The sequence below is a fragment of the Vigna angularis genome, chromosome 1 (genome assembly GCF_016808095.1).
Source record: "Vigna angularis cultivar LongXiaoDou No.4 chromosome 1, ASM1680809v1, whole genome shotgun sequence".
Taxonomy (NCBI): Eukaryota; Viridiplantae; Streptophyta; class Magnoliopsida; order Fabales; family Fabaceae; genus Vigna; species Vigna angularis.
This window is the reverse complement of record NC_068970.1, coordinates 32,262,761-32,280,262: the sequence shown is the minus strand read 5'-3', so window position 1 is coordinate 32,280,262 and position 17,502 is coordinate 32,262,761. Positions and strand designations below refer to the sequence as shown.

At 34.3% G+C, this 17,502-nt stretch overlaps 1 protein-coding gene across 1 annotated transcript; it reads left to right on the top strand.

Moving 5' to 3' along the window:
- The first annotated feature begins 6,464 nt into the window (after positions 1-6,464).
- LOC128194777 (uncharacterized) lies at positions 6,465-9,778 on the top strand. Its single transcript, XM_052870885.1, has 4 exons — positions 6,465-7,169; positions 7,272-7,528; positions 7,658-7,743; positions 9,000-9,778. Exons 1-4 carry the CDS (start codon positions 6,465-6,467, stop codon positions 9,776-9,778), a joined length of 1,827 nt encoding a protein of 608 aa, XP_052726845.1.
- Positions 9,779-17,502: the final 7,724 nt, after the last annotated feature.

Genomic DNA, 17,502 nt, shown 5'->3' with positions numbered 1-17,502 from the left:
GTCTCCCTAAATGTAATAGAGACGTGTAAAGGTTTCCTCATGCTAGACGAAGATCGGCCCTTAAGTGTATAGGCAGTAGGGAGCTTAACTGTAAAACCACCCATTTCGAATGGGAGGGTCATCGAACAACAGATAAAAGTTACTCTAAAGATAATAGGTTGATCTTTCTAAAGAGCTAACATCGACAGAAAGGCTTGACACCTCGATGTCGGGGATTCATATCCTTCCTCGCCCATAACCAGCCAAAAAAAGGAAGGATTTTTCCTCCTGGGGGTAGGAAAATCATGATCAGGCTAGTAGACCCAAAGCTAATAAGGAACTTGTAATTAGTTTGTAGAAATGGAATGGACTAACTGTTTTATTAAATCAATTTAGTATGCCTTGACCTTTTAATCCCTATTTTTTTATGTGGCTTCTAAACCATAAGAAAACATTAGAAGAGGATTGAATAGTATTTTAAAATTGTTATCACAATGTAGCGTCTGATGAGTATTATGAATAATTTGATCAATAGGTTTACTTATACGTTCTTGTTTCACAAAGCTTGTGAATAATATATATTCAATAAAATAGTGTAGTAAGCACACATGAATATGTTTCGTGATTCAGCATCTAGAACATGATTTATGAAGATCTTTTAGAAAATTTGTGCTAACACTAGGTTTTATGAGAAACATTTCAAGAAAAAATTTGTAAAATAAAAAAGTGAATAAGGAGTGTTTTCATTAATGCATAGCTTGTATGACTTGTCAAAGCAGAAATCTTCAATAGAAACATTCCTAGAATGTTTTGTAATTCTCTCAAGGCCTTTATCCAACGTGTGCTTTGATTCTGATTAACCCATTGTGTAGTTTTGACAAATTAAACGAGGACAAAGTATACAAGCAAAATAACACTTTGCAATCATTAATGAGCATTTAATGTTTTTGAACGTTTATATACGTTAAGCATTATTTCTTGTTCAAAACATTTTACCGTATGTCATGTCAATAATAAGGGCATTTGGTTTAGTGCAACGTTCAAATATTGACAAATATAGAGTGTTAGATGTTTGTTAATGAGAAGTAATCTTGAGGTATAATATTAGGCATGTTTTTCATCAGACTATTTCTTCCATAATACATTTTCATTGATGACATGTTTGAGACCACTTCTTATTGATATATTTTCTTTATATCTTCTTCTATTAATACTGATTGAACATAAGGAGTTAAGCTTTAGCGTTTTTTCTTTCTCAATGATAGACATGTTCATTTTAGTGCTTGAGAACTTATCTTTAAGTATTACACATGTTCAAATGATGTTTATCATGAATCATCTTTGTAAAACATGTTTCTACCTTAGAAGGGATTTTCATGCTTACTATTCTACAAGAGTAATTCAGACACTTTGTGTGTAGGTAATTTAAGCATGGTGTCTTACTAAGTTTGTGTAGGCTTCTCCTACTAATCAGACATTTCTATCTAGAACACGTTATGTTTTTTAGTTCATCTTTTTCTTCTTAGATATCATCTTTGAAATTGTAGCTTGATAGACGTTGTTTGCAAGATTTCTTGTGATAAGACTTTTAGGTTTGTGCTTTAGACGCTTTTGAGCATAAGTACTTAGACAATTCAATATTGTCTGTTATCACATGTTTAGACGCTCTTTCTTTCTAAAGAATATTTCATTAAATATATTTATTAAACTTCAAAACTTTGAGTTGCTAGATAATCTAGTCTCTTTAGACAATCTTATCTTAACAGCCTCAACCAGGTTTGGAATAGTAGAGCAAGTAAAATATTATTAGCATAGCATAAAATAATGTTCCTCATCATTAATATGTTTGCTACTGGTAATTGCTTCTCAGAAAAATTGATGAATGCATCAAAGATTCCCTTTCTACTACTAGTACCAATATATATAAGAATTTTTAATTAGTTGGTTTAAATAGTTTCGAACTATCGAACAAATGAGTATCTCGAACCTACACTGAGGTATTGACGGTAATTGTCAAATATTGCATAATAGAATGTGATATGATAAGATAGATGTTAAAATGTTTTTAATTGCTTAAAACAAAACAAACTTGGTCTCCACTAATGTAGCATAGGGGCAACCAAGGTATCAATCCTTGGGTAAATTAAGTTTAAAGAATTAAGCGTAGATCTTTATTTTATTTATTACTTATTATCTAAACAAGGTGGAGTCATTTAATGAAAGAAATGAAACCTTAAAAGGAAAAGAAAATAAGCTAAAATTTGTTTAAAAGAAGAAATAAAATAAAATGAAATAAAAGAAAAGAAATTAGAAATCTAAACTACTTAAATAGAAAAAGAAACTAATACTATAACTAGTAGATTTAATGATGTATAAAGACACTAAACATGCATGATAGAATCTAAAAACATAAATATTAATTAGATTAATCAAATAGCTAAAGAACATGTAAAACAAAAATGTAAAACAAAAACAAGAGTTGATTTAAAACACATTTGAAATAATAGGAAAAAATAATCATCTAAGCTAAACAACCTAACCTATTCAATAGAAATATCAAAATATAGGAACAACAAAAGAATCATTGGTTAAAATAGAAATTAGAACCAAATTCATAAAGGATTAGTGGAAAGAGTGTTTGATCACACTTCAGGAAGACATCCTAAGAAAATAGGCCCATTTTGGGGTTTTTAGGTTCATTTTCAGAACTTGAAATCAATGATCTCCACTCAATTCTCCAAACCAAAGTGAATCCAACTCAAATTAGTGTTTCTATCCAAGATACAAAATAGAAACCTATTCTCAATAAAACTAGACATATTCTAAAACTCTAATACAATTCTAAATTTAAAAGGTAAACCATATTAAACAGAATCAAGAAGTAGTACCTAATTCTAACCATTGAAACCAAATTTTAAAGCATAACCTAAACTACTTTCATTCAAAATGAACACTTAAACATTTCATCAACTCGTAACAATGCAAGAAAATGAGCAAGATTAATACAAGAAATATAAAAGCAACATATTCAATCTTCTGGGTCAACAGTCTTTGGGTCGTGGAGCCTCTTTCTCTCACGTTCTCTGGAAACCCTTTCAAACCCTCGGTCGAGGGTGATTTACATTTGGAGAACTTCTTTCTTTTGCTCGAGCCAACTCCTAGGGCAGCAACTACCACTTACCAAAACAATGTCGTTCCAATAAAGCTCGGCCCATGCAGTAGCCTAAAATCCAGTGCAACTCGAATTGCTTCTACTGAGAGTGCTTCCCCCTGCACCACCACACTTTTCTCCTTGCACCACCCCAATTTTTTTATTTTCCAAAAATACCCTTAGGTAAATAATTTTTACTTTTACCATTAAACTTTTAAGTTTTTTTTTTGTAAACCCTAATTCTCTTTTAATTTCCCCCTTTTACTCTTCAGCTGCACCCCCACTCCACCACAGATCAATATTCTCTCTTTCACTCCTCCACCCCCTCACCACATTCAACATTCTCTCTTTCACTCATCCACCCCCACACCACATTCTTTCTTTACCTTCCTTGTTCCTTTCCTCTTCTCTTGTAATTTATTTTCTACTTTTTGGTGCTTCTATCCATTGAGAGGTGAGACACGTGTTCATTGAGAATGTGGCTTATTCATTTGCGAAGGGGTGTAGTCATTTAAAGCTTTCATGCTCTGTTTCATGGCTGGAGATCAGGTTGGTTTCTTCTTCTCCTTTAATACTTTACATGCATTTAATTGGTGTTGTGCGAACATGTTATTAAATTTTTGTTTGTTTGGTTTGTTGTATCTAGACGTGTTCTGTGAAGAAAATAGGAGAAGAGATTGTTGAAGGCCATGAACAGATATTGGATATCCGTCGATGGATATGGGTATTCGTTGAAGGGGAAATGAATCTCCCATATTCGTTGGCCTTCTGTATTGAGTTTTTTTATTTATTTTTTCTTTTTTTAGTTTTTTTCTTAGATTTATTTATCTTATATTATATTTAGAATATATTTATAAAAAAAATTATTTGTGAAGAAAATAGGAGAAGAGATTATTGAAGGCCTTGAATGGATATTGAATATCTGTCGATGAATATGGGTATCTATCAAATGGGAAACAGATCCCCCATATCCGTTGGCCTTCTGTATTGATTTTTTTTCCGTTTATTAAATTTTTTTCTTAGATTTATTTATCTTATATAATGTTTAGAATATATTTTTACTTAATTGATTTAATATTTTTTAAAAAAAATTATTTATTAAAAAAGTAAAATAAAAATTGGTTGAAGGTGTCAACGAAAATGGGGATCCGTTGGGCCTACGACGGATATCGATATCCGTTGATGGATATGGACATCCGTTGAAAGCCCAACAGAACTCACATTTTCGTTGAGGCGTTCAACCACGGTAGTTTTTACTGAGGGGTATTTGGGGAATGTGATGGTGTAGGAAGAAACATGTGGTGGTGTAGGGAGAAACACTCTTCTACTGATTAGGTGCAGCCTATTTCAATTTGGCCCAATTAAGCATCAGCCCTCAAATATAGCCCAATAAGCTCAATACAAAAAACCAGGAGCAACCAAATGGACAAAGGCTCAATCTGAACTTTTAATTCAATTATGCACAAGGGTCAATCAACAATTAAAGAAAAAAGGACAATTTAACAATGAAAAATGAAAAGTAGAATAAAGAAAAATACTTTTATTAAAAAAAGAAATTTAGAAAAATATTTAATTTCCTACTTATTTACTAAAATACTAAAAATACACCTAAAAACCTTTTTTTAACTAAAATTCTACAAAACTAAAGAATTAAAGAAAAAACCTAAAATTATCCTAATTCTAAACAATAAGAAACTAAAATGCACTAACAAAGACTTCTAGACACATAAAAGAGTGCAAAATTGGAGAGTTATTGATGGAAACCCATTTAGGGCATTCCATTCAAAGGAGTATCAACTTAACCTAAGGTTAAGAAAGGGAAGTGAAGAAGGACTGTTAAAGACTCTTTCTTAATTTTCTTTCTCTAAGTCTTAGTACGATTCTCTTTAATATCTTTATATGTGTGTTGTAGGGTCTAATAAAGCTAGGAGATCATGGATCAACTAGCCAAGAAGCTTGATAAATCAAGAAGCAAGGAAACATCAAGAATGGAGAATCAAGATTATTCTTCACTTGGATGTATTATACAATTGTCTAGCAAGCTACTCTAGGAAGCCCAATGTGAGCCATATTCTAGCAGCTTTGTTGAAGAAGAAAGAAGCCTAGTGTCAGTGGAATGGAGTTTGTGCTCAGTGGCTGAAACTGAACCAAACTTGTTGTCCACATGCTCCTAGCTTGTTGCCCACGTAGCCATTCACGTTTCATCACCAAGTTGATTGCTTATTGTCCACGTGGAGCTTCACGTTTATTCACCCTTGCACAACTAGCACTTGCTTCATTGCATCATAGTTAACGTTAGCTAAATAGGCGTGAACCAGGAGCTTTGTTTCTCCTTTAAATAGCTTGCTCCATTGCTTGTAAACTTCACCTTTGATTTGAATGAAGAATTGTTTTCTGTTGATGCTGTCCAGAACTTTCTTCTTATTGAAGGTTACCGAGAGAGAACTTGAGAGTTTCCTCTAGCCTCTCTCCCTAGCTAGGCTCCATTACTAGCATATCTCCACCCATCCGCATCACATTTCAGCACCCAAATCTCTGCCTCCATTTCACTTCCCAATTCACAGAACACCACCGTTTGAAATTTTGCTTCAGTTTCTCCATCACCGAACCACTGTTTCATTCCACTTTCCTTTTACTTCAACCTTATCTTCATCACCGACTCATTACATCTTCTCCAATCTAGCCATCGAACACCTCTTCAGAGTGGCTTCCACACTTTTCTGTTTCCTCCAGTCATCTTCAACCCATTCTGCTGCATTGCCGAAGCACCTCTTCCATTGCTGGGTGTTTCTATGGTCCAAGTAAGAGGTAAGCTTAGTTGATTTGTTCCTCCGCCCGAATCAACCAATTCGTTCCTCCATCAGTTATCAATAGAAACAATAGAAACAAAGACAAGGGAAAGAAATTATCTACTCTTCTTAACGGTCAAAGGAAACCATTTCATTTCTAATTACAAATTTCAGAATCAATTAAATCTACCCAAGTAGAATTCGAACCTACACTATTCAGTTGATAATGGACCGGTCTACCACTAAGCTACTAAGAAACAGTGAGAAATTTATTGTCATAGAGTTCAATTTCCATTCTCAACCCATGAACAATAGGAACTCGAAATTTCCTTCATAACTCGCTAAATTGCTTCACAGCAGCTCCCTTTCATTCCTCATTTCATAGGAAACCTTAAACAGGCTCTGTTTCATTATATTACATCCATAAACTAAGTCCATTCATTTAATAGTGTTTTACTACAACATAGGGTAAAGAAGAATGGTTGTGGCACCTCAGATTTGGGCACCAAAACTTTAAAGATCTCTCCCAATTAAGCCAGAAGAGTATGGTAATTGGCTTACCAAAGATGAACATTCCAGAAACAGTGTGCAAGGAGTGTGTTCAATGCAAACAGACTAGGGGTGTTTTTCAAAAATTTCTACGACAGAAATCTGCAAGGAAGCTTGAGGTGATCTATTCAGATGTGTGTGGTCCTATACAAGTTGAAACACTTGGAAGCAGCAGGTATTTCTTATTGTTCATTGATGATTGGACTGGAAAATGTTGGGTATATTTGTTAAAAAGAAAGGGGGAGGTGTTACATATGTTTCAGAAATTTAAAAATGTTGTTGAAAGGGAAAGAAAGAAGAAGCTGAAAGTCTTGAGAACAGATGGAGGAGGAGAGTATACCTCCACTGATTTCAAATACTACTGTGAAAGAGAGGGAATAGTTCATGAAGTCACCCCTCCTTACACACTACAACACAATGGGGCAGCAGAGAGAAAGAATAGAACCATATTGAATATGGTTAGGCGCATGCTGAAGAGTAAAGGGATGCCTAGTTTTCTATGGGGTGAGGTTGTGCTGATAGCCACCTACATCCTGAATCTATCTCCAACAAAGAGACTGGATGGTATAACACCGAAGGAGGCCTGGACAGGAGTGAAACCAGATGTCAAATATCTGAAAATTTTTGGTTCTCTATGCTACAGACACGTACCTGATCAATTGAGGAAGAAACTAGATGATAAAGGGGTTTCATTGATTCTGGTGGGCTATCATGCTACAGGGGGATATAAGTTGTATGCTCCTACAACCTGGGAAGCTTCTATCAGCAGAGATGTAGTAGTTGATGAAGCTGGAATGTGGTAGTGGGATTCAAGTGAAAAAGAAGGACCAACCATTGTGTTGGAGGATCCAACAGTGGAGGCAGATGCATGCAAGAGGGAGGAGAGAATTAGAAGATCATCTAGAATCACTCAGCTGCCAACACACCTGAGAGATTATGATCTAGCCTATGATGCAACCATTTCATCAGAAGGTAATTTTGTTCACTATGCCTTAATAGCAGAAGTTGAACCAGTGGAGTTTGATCAAGCAATAAGGGATAAAAGGTGGTACAAGGCTATGTAAGAAGAACTAGATTCTATAGTGAAGAATCAGACCTGGGAATTGACAGAGTTACCTCCCAACAAGAAGCCAATAGCACTTAAATGGATTTATAAGTCTAAAATAAATCCACAAGGTGTGGTGATTAGATACAAGGCCAGATTGGTGGCTAAAGGGTTCTTACAGCAGGCTGGAATAGACTATGGAGAGGTGTTTGCACCTGTTAATCTCTTTGGCAAGTGTACCAAATTGTTCAAGTAATAAATCGTGGTAAGACCAGGTATCGTTTTCCCAAGAGACTCGTAATACTAGAAAATTGTGCGATTAACAACTCATCTAGACTCAAGAACAACTCATCATTTAATAATATGTGCAAAAAGATAAATTCACAAGTAATTACAAGGTTGGACTTTGGTATTGAAGGCACTTGGAAATGGAAAAGACTAGAAATGGTATGAAAGGACATTGTTAAGGTTAGTTTTCACCAATGCACTCTTATATATAACCAATTTCATCTCCTCTCTATCAATTTACTAAAGTCAATCCACTAAAACACTCTAGCCCTAATCCCTTAGGTGAAAGAGCCTAGGTTTTCCTTATCAAACTCCAATCCCTTGGACAATCTAACAAGCAAACCCGCATTAAGAACTAGGATCTAAGACAACATGTGAATCATATCCCACCCCTGGCTCAATGACCCACAAGGACTCTTGTTTCAGTTCAAGATTTCATATCCCATCCCTAGCTCAATGAAACCCCAAAATCAAGTCATGAATGTCCCCATTACATGCAAGCTTTAAGATCAGAAACAAGAATACTAGTAATAGATAAAAAAGGAATTTATAAATACAAAACAATCATTCATTACACAAGAGTTCATAGGCTACATCTAACCCTAACAAGATGAATCGGAGAACCCTAAAGCTTACAAACATGGAAGTTAGAAGAAGAAGGTGACCCAAAGGAAGAGGAGGAGATGTTCGCACAAGCTCCTCGCGCCCACCATGAGCTCCAGACATGAAATCGCGCCTCCAAATAACCAAATACCCTTTTTTCTTTCTGCCTCGTGAGTATATATACTGCCCAAATTCTCGCTTAAGCTAAATTATTCTCGCTTAAGCGAGAATAAACTTATTGGAGAAGATAGTTATTCTTGCTTAAGCTAAATTATTCTCGCTTAAGCGAAAATGACATTTAAATCAATGACTTCCTGGATCACCGAGGCTCTTCAATGTAATGGAGGATCTTCCTAACATCGAAATAGATAAAGAAAAAAGAGGGATTAGAGTATTATTTACGTAATGTAGCTCAAAACTAAATAAAAGAGAGGATTTAAGCAAGTAATAAGCTAGAGAAGAGTTGATTTTGCTACTAAAATGATGCTTAGATAATGGTAAGAATTAGCATTATCAGCACCTGTGGCCAGAATAGAGACAATTAGATTGGTGGTCTCCTTGGCAACACAGTTCAACTGAACTTTGCATTAATTAGATGTAAAGTATGCATTCTTGAATGACAACCTTGAAGAGGAAGTTTATGTTGTTCACCCTCAGGGATTTGAAGATAAGAGACATCCAGACAAAGTGTACAGATTGAAGAAGGCTCTATATGGGCTCAAACAGGCTCCAAAGGCCTGGAATCAGAGAATAGATGGGTTTATGAGCAGTATTGGGTTTGAGAAGTGTGCTTCTGAACATGGAGTGTATGTTCAGGGCTGTCAGCGTAATGGGAGAGAAGAGAAGCTGATAGTGTGTTTGTATGTGGATGATCTGCTAATCACAAGAAGTAGTGAGGAGAAAATCATTGATCTCAAGGTTCAAATGTTACAGGAATTTGAAATAAGTGATTTGGGGCGATTAAGTTACTTCCTTGGAATAGAATTTACCAAAACTGATGGTGGAATATTGATGCATCAGTCCAGATATGCATTAGACATGTTAACTAAGTTTGACATGCTTCATTGCAACTCTGCAAACACTCCAGCAGAGATGAATTTGAAGCTTGAAAAAGACCCTGAAGAAGAAGTTGTTGATCCTACTGAATACAGGAAGATGGTTGGAAGCCTAAGGTATCTATGTAATACTAGGCCAGACATCAGCTGCAATGTAGGTTTGATTAGCAGGTTTATGAAGAATCCAAGAATTTCGCACTTGAATGTTGTTAAACGAATCCTGAGATACTTAAAAGGTACATACAACCTTGGATTATTGTTGCCACAAGGAGAACCAGAAGGAGAGGTACGAATCAATGCCTACTCAGACTCAGATTGATGTGGAGATAAGGGTGATAGGAAGAGTACTACTGGGTACATGTTCTTTCTGGGTGGAGCACCAATCTCATGAAGCTCTACAAAAGAACCAGTAGTGGCTCTTTCATCCTGTGAGGCAGAATACATTGCTGCCTGTGAAGCCACTTGCCAGGCAGCTTGGTTGTGTTCTTTGATGAAAGAGTTGAATATAGAGTTAGCGGGAAAGGTCAGACTGCTTGTAGACAACAAGTTAGCCATAGACCTAGCTAAACATCCAACGTCACAGGGGAGAAGTAAACACATTGAGACCTAGTTCCATTACATCAGGGAACAAGTCAGCAAAGGAAAGCTCGAAGTGATATACTGCAAATCTGAAGACCAAATTGCAGATATACTCACTAAGGCGCTTAAAGGTGAACGATTTCTAATTCTTAGAAAGCAGATCGGAGTGCGAAGAGTAGAGATTGGTGAAGATCGACTGGAAGGGATTTCAAAAACCTAGGGTTTTCATCACCAAGTGAAGATGAGCTTGGAGGAAGGTGTTTTCACCATTTTAATCGGTGAAAAACTGTTCTAAGCATAAAGGAAGTGTTTTCACCGGTTTTAATCGGTGGAAAAAGCTCAGGATCAAAGGAGATGGAGTTTTCGCCGATTCAATCGATGAAAAAAAGGGGTTTCTTCGAAAATCATGTTTTTGTTTAGGAGGAGTGTTAGAATAAACAACAAACATTTCAGTTTCAGTTACATCCAATTCATTTCATGTATATAATGTTGTAATCACATACTTTAATAGCTAATAAAAAAATTTGAGAAGTTATTCAGTACCTTGAGTGCCTTCTTTTGCTCTCTGTCACATTCTCTGTGTGCTCCGGTGTGTGGTGGCTGTGGCCATCGCTGGCTGTTGCTGGTGGAAGAGGGAAACCCTAGCAAAGCGTCTCTCTCTCAAACTCTCGGTTTCCACTTTCTCTCTCTTGTCACGTGAGTGTCTTACACTTATCATCAAAGATATTTGGACTAGTGTATTCTCACTTTTGCCCCTAAGTCTAATAACATCACTATCCTATAAATAAAAGAAAAATGTAACAAAAAAATTAAATATAGTTTGCTTTGGAATAAAACACGAAAGATAGTTAAATTATGTAATTATAAATTGCTATTATTATAATTATATTACATTAATATTTTTTTATTACATAAGATAATTCTTAATATAATATACTAAAATGGAAATGTAACGTGCCAAAAGGGAGGAAGAAGCTTAATGGATTATATGCTAAACTCAATCCTTTATGAAAGTGTAAATCAGAAAAGGACAATCGGAAGTTTACTTACTGTTATCAAACGAACTTGAGACTAAGGATCTCAAATTTTTCTACTTCTGTATAATATTTACATGTGTTGATGTATGCTGATTTGGGCACAAGAAATGGAAAATTCTATAAATTAAGAATGTTTGTGATGAGTCCCAAAGAAATAACTGATAAGATAAGGTAATTAGTTGGTGAAATGTTTACTAAATGAAAGTCCCACATCGTTTTTTATTTTCACACAAAAACTTGTCTAGAAGTAGGATTTCATCCCCAAACCTAAAGAGGAGGTGCCACTACCATATATGTATATGTATTCTGAATATGTTTATTTTACGTAGTAGACTATTACAAGAGGAGGTGCCACCAAGCATGTACACCCTGATATACCTTGTTTATTTTATGTGTGTTTTAGAATATCTTTGGTCTTAACTGAATCTACTTTTATGCAAATCATGGTTGGAGGCATGTCCATGTTTCTCTCTTAAACTCTCTATCTTAGTTTATCTTTTGTATGTGCACGACGCAAGAATAATTCAGTTATAAGCCTCTATATGTGTGCTTTTGGAGTGTTTTTACTCTTTCATTTTTAACTTTTTTTTTAAAGGATTGGAATATCCAAATATTCTTAATTAATATATCTTTTATTATTTATAAATAAACGAAAAGTCAAAATGGCACTCCACCTATTATGCTATGTATGGACTCAACTTTTGGAAGTTATTTTATGATGCTAATTCACATTTCATCAAATGGATGGGTAAATATAGCCGAAACAAATTTACCACAATTTTTCGTAATCAACTTTCTCTAATTTTGCTTCTTCTTGGTCTTTATATATTAGAAAACATGTATTTTTATTTATTTTTTTAATTCTACATATCATTGTACTTTGTTTCTGTTTAACTGTATTTATTCAAGGCATAATTAGAAAATGATTTAATTAATTAAAATGCAAAATTGTAAAAAAATTGTTTAATAAAAGTTTTATCCAAAACCAAAAGTTTACCGAGAGATAATCCTAACTATAGCTATATTTTATTTGTGGTCAAGTTTTATGTAGATTACCGCGGTTTCTTTACCTACAAATAAAAGAATTATATAATTAAAAGTATCACGGATTTATCTTATTAATAACGAATTTTACCATTTTAAAATACATTATTGTTTTAGTGCTTTGATTATCTAAGTTTGTATGCTTTAGTTTGATTAATAATTTGAGTTTGTTTGAGATTTTGTTGTGCTGCAGTATAATTGCTTGAAATTGATTTATATGTGTGTTATTTGTATTGAATGAGTATTGTTGTGAATTATGGTTAATTATTACTTGTTTTGATCACTTGAGATTATGTATTAAGGTTATAATTGGTTGGAATCTACTATTTCATCTTGTGTAATCAATAGGTAGAGTTTCTATTTTTGTCTATTTTGTGGGTTTTGATAGGTGAAAATCTAAAACAGTTGGCTTGGGAAGAAACTAATTTTTGGGGTCTATTTTTAAGTCATTTGTAACTTGTTTAGCCACTTAGATCACTAAAATACGGTTTATAGCATGTAGAATTTGAGTGGTGAGACTTTGAGTGGTTGGTTTGATCTAGTGTACCTTGTTTCTAACCAAATAAGCAATTGGTACTCAATTTTAGTCACAAACATGTTGTTGTTATTTGGATACCAATTTGGTCATTTGGTCGTTTGGATAGGTTTGAGGTGCATCCAAATCAGGAAAATAGGTTGCTGAGCACCCTCTTGAGTGTTAAGCCCTGCGAAACCAGAGAGCTTTCTTGTTTTTGGGCACTGAGCGGTGGAATTGGGCGTTGAGCATCACTTTTCTACTACAAGTTTGGACCTCTTTTTGCCTTAATTTGTTGGGCAGGAGATCTTTTCACTAGGCCAGTAGTGTAGCTTGTTGGGTGCCCTGTTTCTAGCCTTTTATGTTGTTTTCTTGGCTTTAATTTCTTGTTTGGTTTATAGTTGATTATTATGTTGATATGTACAATTTGTAATACATTGTGAATGCAATATGAGTTATAATGGTGTAATTGCTTGTTTGAGTAGATTGATTATTCAGATATGATGTATATTTGTTTATGCTTATAAATATGTTCATGACATATGATAATGGATGTTATGTATAGTTTTTGATAATTATGAATGTCCTATGAATGGTAATGGTGAATGTGTATTCAGTTTAAGTATGTGGTAAAAGGAATTAGATGGGGAAAATCTTATTGTTGTGAATGTACTTTTGTAGAAGCTCCAAAATAGGGGGATTTTCTAGCACTCCAATCATTATATTGAGAGGGATGGTTATATGGTTAGGAGTAGTAGGAGATCCTTATCCTAGGGTCAATTTGACCATAAATGTTTGACAGATTAACCTTGTGTGGCAGTTTGGGTCATATGTTCTTTCAATACACATGCGTAGGTCCCCCAAGAGTTCGACACTTATACATGTATCCGGATGGTCAAGTCTAGAGAGTATTTATATATTTAGGTTTTCCTTTATGTGAGAGTTCATATGCTTATTTCTGTATTGTTTGATTGAAACGATAATTGTGATATTATGGTTTTAAAATATATGAATGCTCATTTGGTACTTTAGTTTACCCTTTTGTCTTTTTCTATTTGTGTGTGCTTGTTTTCTCTTTTGCAATGATCACCTTAATGGTGTGAGCTTAGGGAGAATGTCTCTGGTGAGCAGGTGCTAGAAAAACCTGGAGTTGAGGCATAAAGTAGGACGTTTGCGTTCGGTTTTTTCTTTTAGTAAAAACCTATTACACTCTTGGTTTAGTGTAATATCTCATAGTCATGCAGGATCTTGGGTATCTTTTACTATTATAAGTCATATATAGATATCTATAATAATGTCTTATAGGTTTTCTTTGATTTGACTACTTTGTAATAATGAATGCTTAGGAGACTTCAAGAGGACCTAGAAGCCACTTCCAAGCAAGCAACATTGAAGAACTACTTCCTTTGGAGCAAGGAGTAATTTGTCTTCCGGATTGAGTTGCGCTCAGCCAAGATCTTCCACACTCAGTGCGCGCGTCATGCTCCTCATGCCAATAGCGAGTGCAACACATAATAGCTTGAGTTTCAGAACCTTTTACACTTTATACACGTGTTGTATATGTTTCTGGTGATCCATGATAAGTTGTTGATGATCAGCCTTCATTGTTATCATCGTGGGAAGGTTGGAATGTACCTATAAATCCACCTTCTCCACACTTATGTAAGCATTTTTTATGCAATTAGTGTTATGCCGAAGAAATCATTCCAACACCTACTTTGCTCTTGAATCACCTTTTAAATTCTCATTCTCCTTCATCTCCAACTTCCTTCCTCAAGTGGAAGGCCGCCTGAGCTGGATTCTCTCCACCACTCATTACAGACCTTTCATCTAACCTCCTACATCATGAGCTTGTTTTCAAGCTCAGTTACCTTCATTCGAGCTCTTTGCTTATGCTGGATTTTCCAAGCACCCTTGTTGGAGTCATTATGTGGTATTCAAAGCTCAGGTTCAAAGTTCATCAGAGAGCTAAGTTAATCCTTTATAATTTTGTGTTGTCACAATGAATTTTGTTAGATCTTTTTATTTATGCATTGTTTCATTGGTCTGACTCTGTTTAATAGTGTTGATAAGGAGACGTGTGTATAGTTGAACCCATCTTACATACATGTTTTTAATGATGAACAAAAGAAATGTTTTATAGTTTCTTACACAACAAATGGAAAAACAATTGCTTGATTATGTCTATGTTTGTGCTTGAAATGATTGTTCTATGCATTCATTGATTGGAAATGAATCATTGATTGAAACACATTGCACATTGCATATCTGTATGAAATAATCGATTACATTTTTACATAATCTGTTATATTTCATCATATTTCAGCATATGGATAACAAGGGCAAAACAACTATGTTTTAACTGATTACATTAATTGTATAATCGATTAAAACATGTTTCTATGCCAGTACATGTTTGTTTACTGCATTAAAGTGTTTTAGAATGGAAAATGTTTTCAAATTTGCTTAAGTATGAAACTTAACCGATTACATTATTTTCCTAATCGGTTAGAATGTGTTACTTGTGAAAATCATTTTCTTGAAAACTCATAACTGTAAACAACGGTCATATTTTGAATATTGTGTGCTTGTATGATTTGTATAATTGATTGCGTGCGTTTTTAATCTATTAAATCTGATACATATGTAAAACTGTTAAAGCAAAAGGAAAAGCTTAACATATTACATTATGTGCTTAATCGATTAAACAGCGTCAGAGTTTGAAAATCTATATATACACGCATTGTTCTCTATCTCAACAATGATTTGATGATCTTACACTTTCATAATTAAGTTGTGTGTTGAGAATTAATTGCAGGAGCATCCTAGAATTCTTTGACAATCAAGTTCACTCATTTGGAAGGAAAATTAAAAAGATTCTTGCAAGAACATTGTGCTTACACATTGCTGATCAAATCTGCAAATCTGGTGTACTCTATCAATATTAGTGTTTGTTGGTAGGGGGAGCTATGCGAAAGCTAAACCCATATATTCCATATGTGTTTTTATAGTTTCTTGCACACATTAAGCAAAATTGTTGTTTATATATTTGCTTGTGCTTGAACTATATGTTATGCATATTCATTGTGATTATATCTGTGATTATATTTATATATGCATATTCATTGTTTAAGAATGAATCTTTGAATATGTTGTTTTTTATGATGTACATGATGATGAACATTGTATAATGGACATTTTTGTTGATGGACATTATGGATCTGTTTTATAGTTATCCTGCACAAAATGGAAAAACAAATATTTGATATTATTGATGTGTGTGCTTGATACATGTACTAATAATTGGAAAAAGGTTTACATGTTTAAATAGATTGAAAATGTATTTCCAGTGTAATTTAATCTGTTTAGCAATTCATGTAATCTGTTAAATTGTTTCAGATTTCTTGTATGTTTTATTGGAGGCAAATTGTTCTAACATAAGCTGGTATACAGTCTGTATAACTGATTAAGTAAGAAAGTTAGCCAATACATGTTTTCAAAACAGTGAAAATCTAATTACTTGTTTTCAAAAGAGTGAAAATCAGATTTAAAAGAAGTTTGAAATTGAAATTTTGCTTAAGTGTTGGACATAACCGATTACATAAGTTGTATAATCAGATTTGAAAAGACTCAAATCTAAGAAGTTTGAAATTGAAATTTTGCTTAAGTGTTGGATATAACCGATTACATAAGTTGTATAATCGGTTAAGTCATTTTCATATGATGAATTCAATTTCTTTCAAGTCAATACAGTTATAACAGTCATATTGCATTTATTTTTGGTTGTTAAGAATTGTTTAATCGATTGCATGCGCCATATAATCAGTTAAAGGTCGTATTTCGAAATGCTGTCAGAAACTGCTAAACTAGCAGGAAAAACGTAGTTGATTACATTAATAGCGTAATCGATTAAAATGGTCAAGATTTTGAAAATCCTACAAATAGTTGTCTTGCATGTTGTTTCAAACTAATCTTTGAACATTCAATTTCATAACTAACATTTTGGTTGAGTTTTGATTACAGGAGCGTCCAAGAACCATCTTGAAGAATCAAGGATCAACTTTGGGTTTATACATCAAGATTCTATCAAGAAGAGTGCTTAAAGGTTGTTGATCATATATGCACTATTAGAGTGCTTGTTGTGAAGATCAGGTTTATCTTTTTTAATCAATAGATTGAGTTCCTGTGTTGTTGTGCCAGGGGGAGAGAATTGTGGTGTTCTCATTGAGAGTTGGGATTGCTCTCAAGGTATTCTTAGAGTTGGGATTGCTCTAAGGTGACAGAAAGTGGGTGATCTTTCTGGGTTGCTATAGTTGGTATTGAGTTAGGAAGGAGACTGCATTGAGAGGATTGTTCTCTGTATGTCTTTCTTGTAAGAACTCTATCAATATAGTGGAATCCCTTCAAATAAGGTTATTGAAGGAGACTGGATGTAGGCTTGACCGAACCAGTATAAACCTATGTGTTAATCTTTCTCTTCCTTATCTCTTTTATTTGTTGATTCATTATATTTTTCATATGAATTCCAAGAAATATCAAAGATTTCGAAAAAATTTTGAAAGAACATAATTTTTAAAGTCAAACCAATTCACCCCCCTCTTGGTTGAGAGTATTGGCCTATCTTTTTCTACAGTGTTCTTCTACAATCAAGAAGATTGTGTTTCCTTATTGTTGTGAGTCAGGAAGAGAACGATGTGTTCTAGTTCTCAGAGTTGGGGTTGCTCTAAGGTTAGATAAAGTTGGGATTTGTTTCTGGGTTGAGATTGTGAGGTGATTCACATCTTGTCCTATAAGGAATATTGAGTTGCGAAAGGAGAGTGCATTTGAGAGGGGGAGTTCTCTGTTTTCTTGAGAGCGGAGATCTTTCGA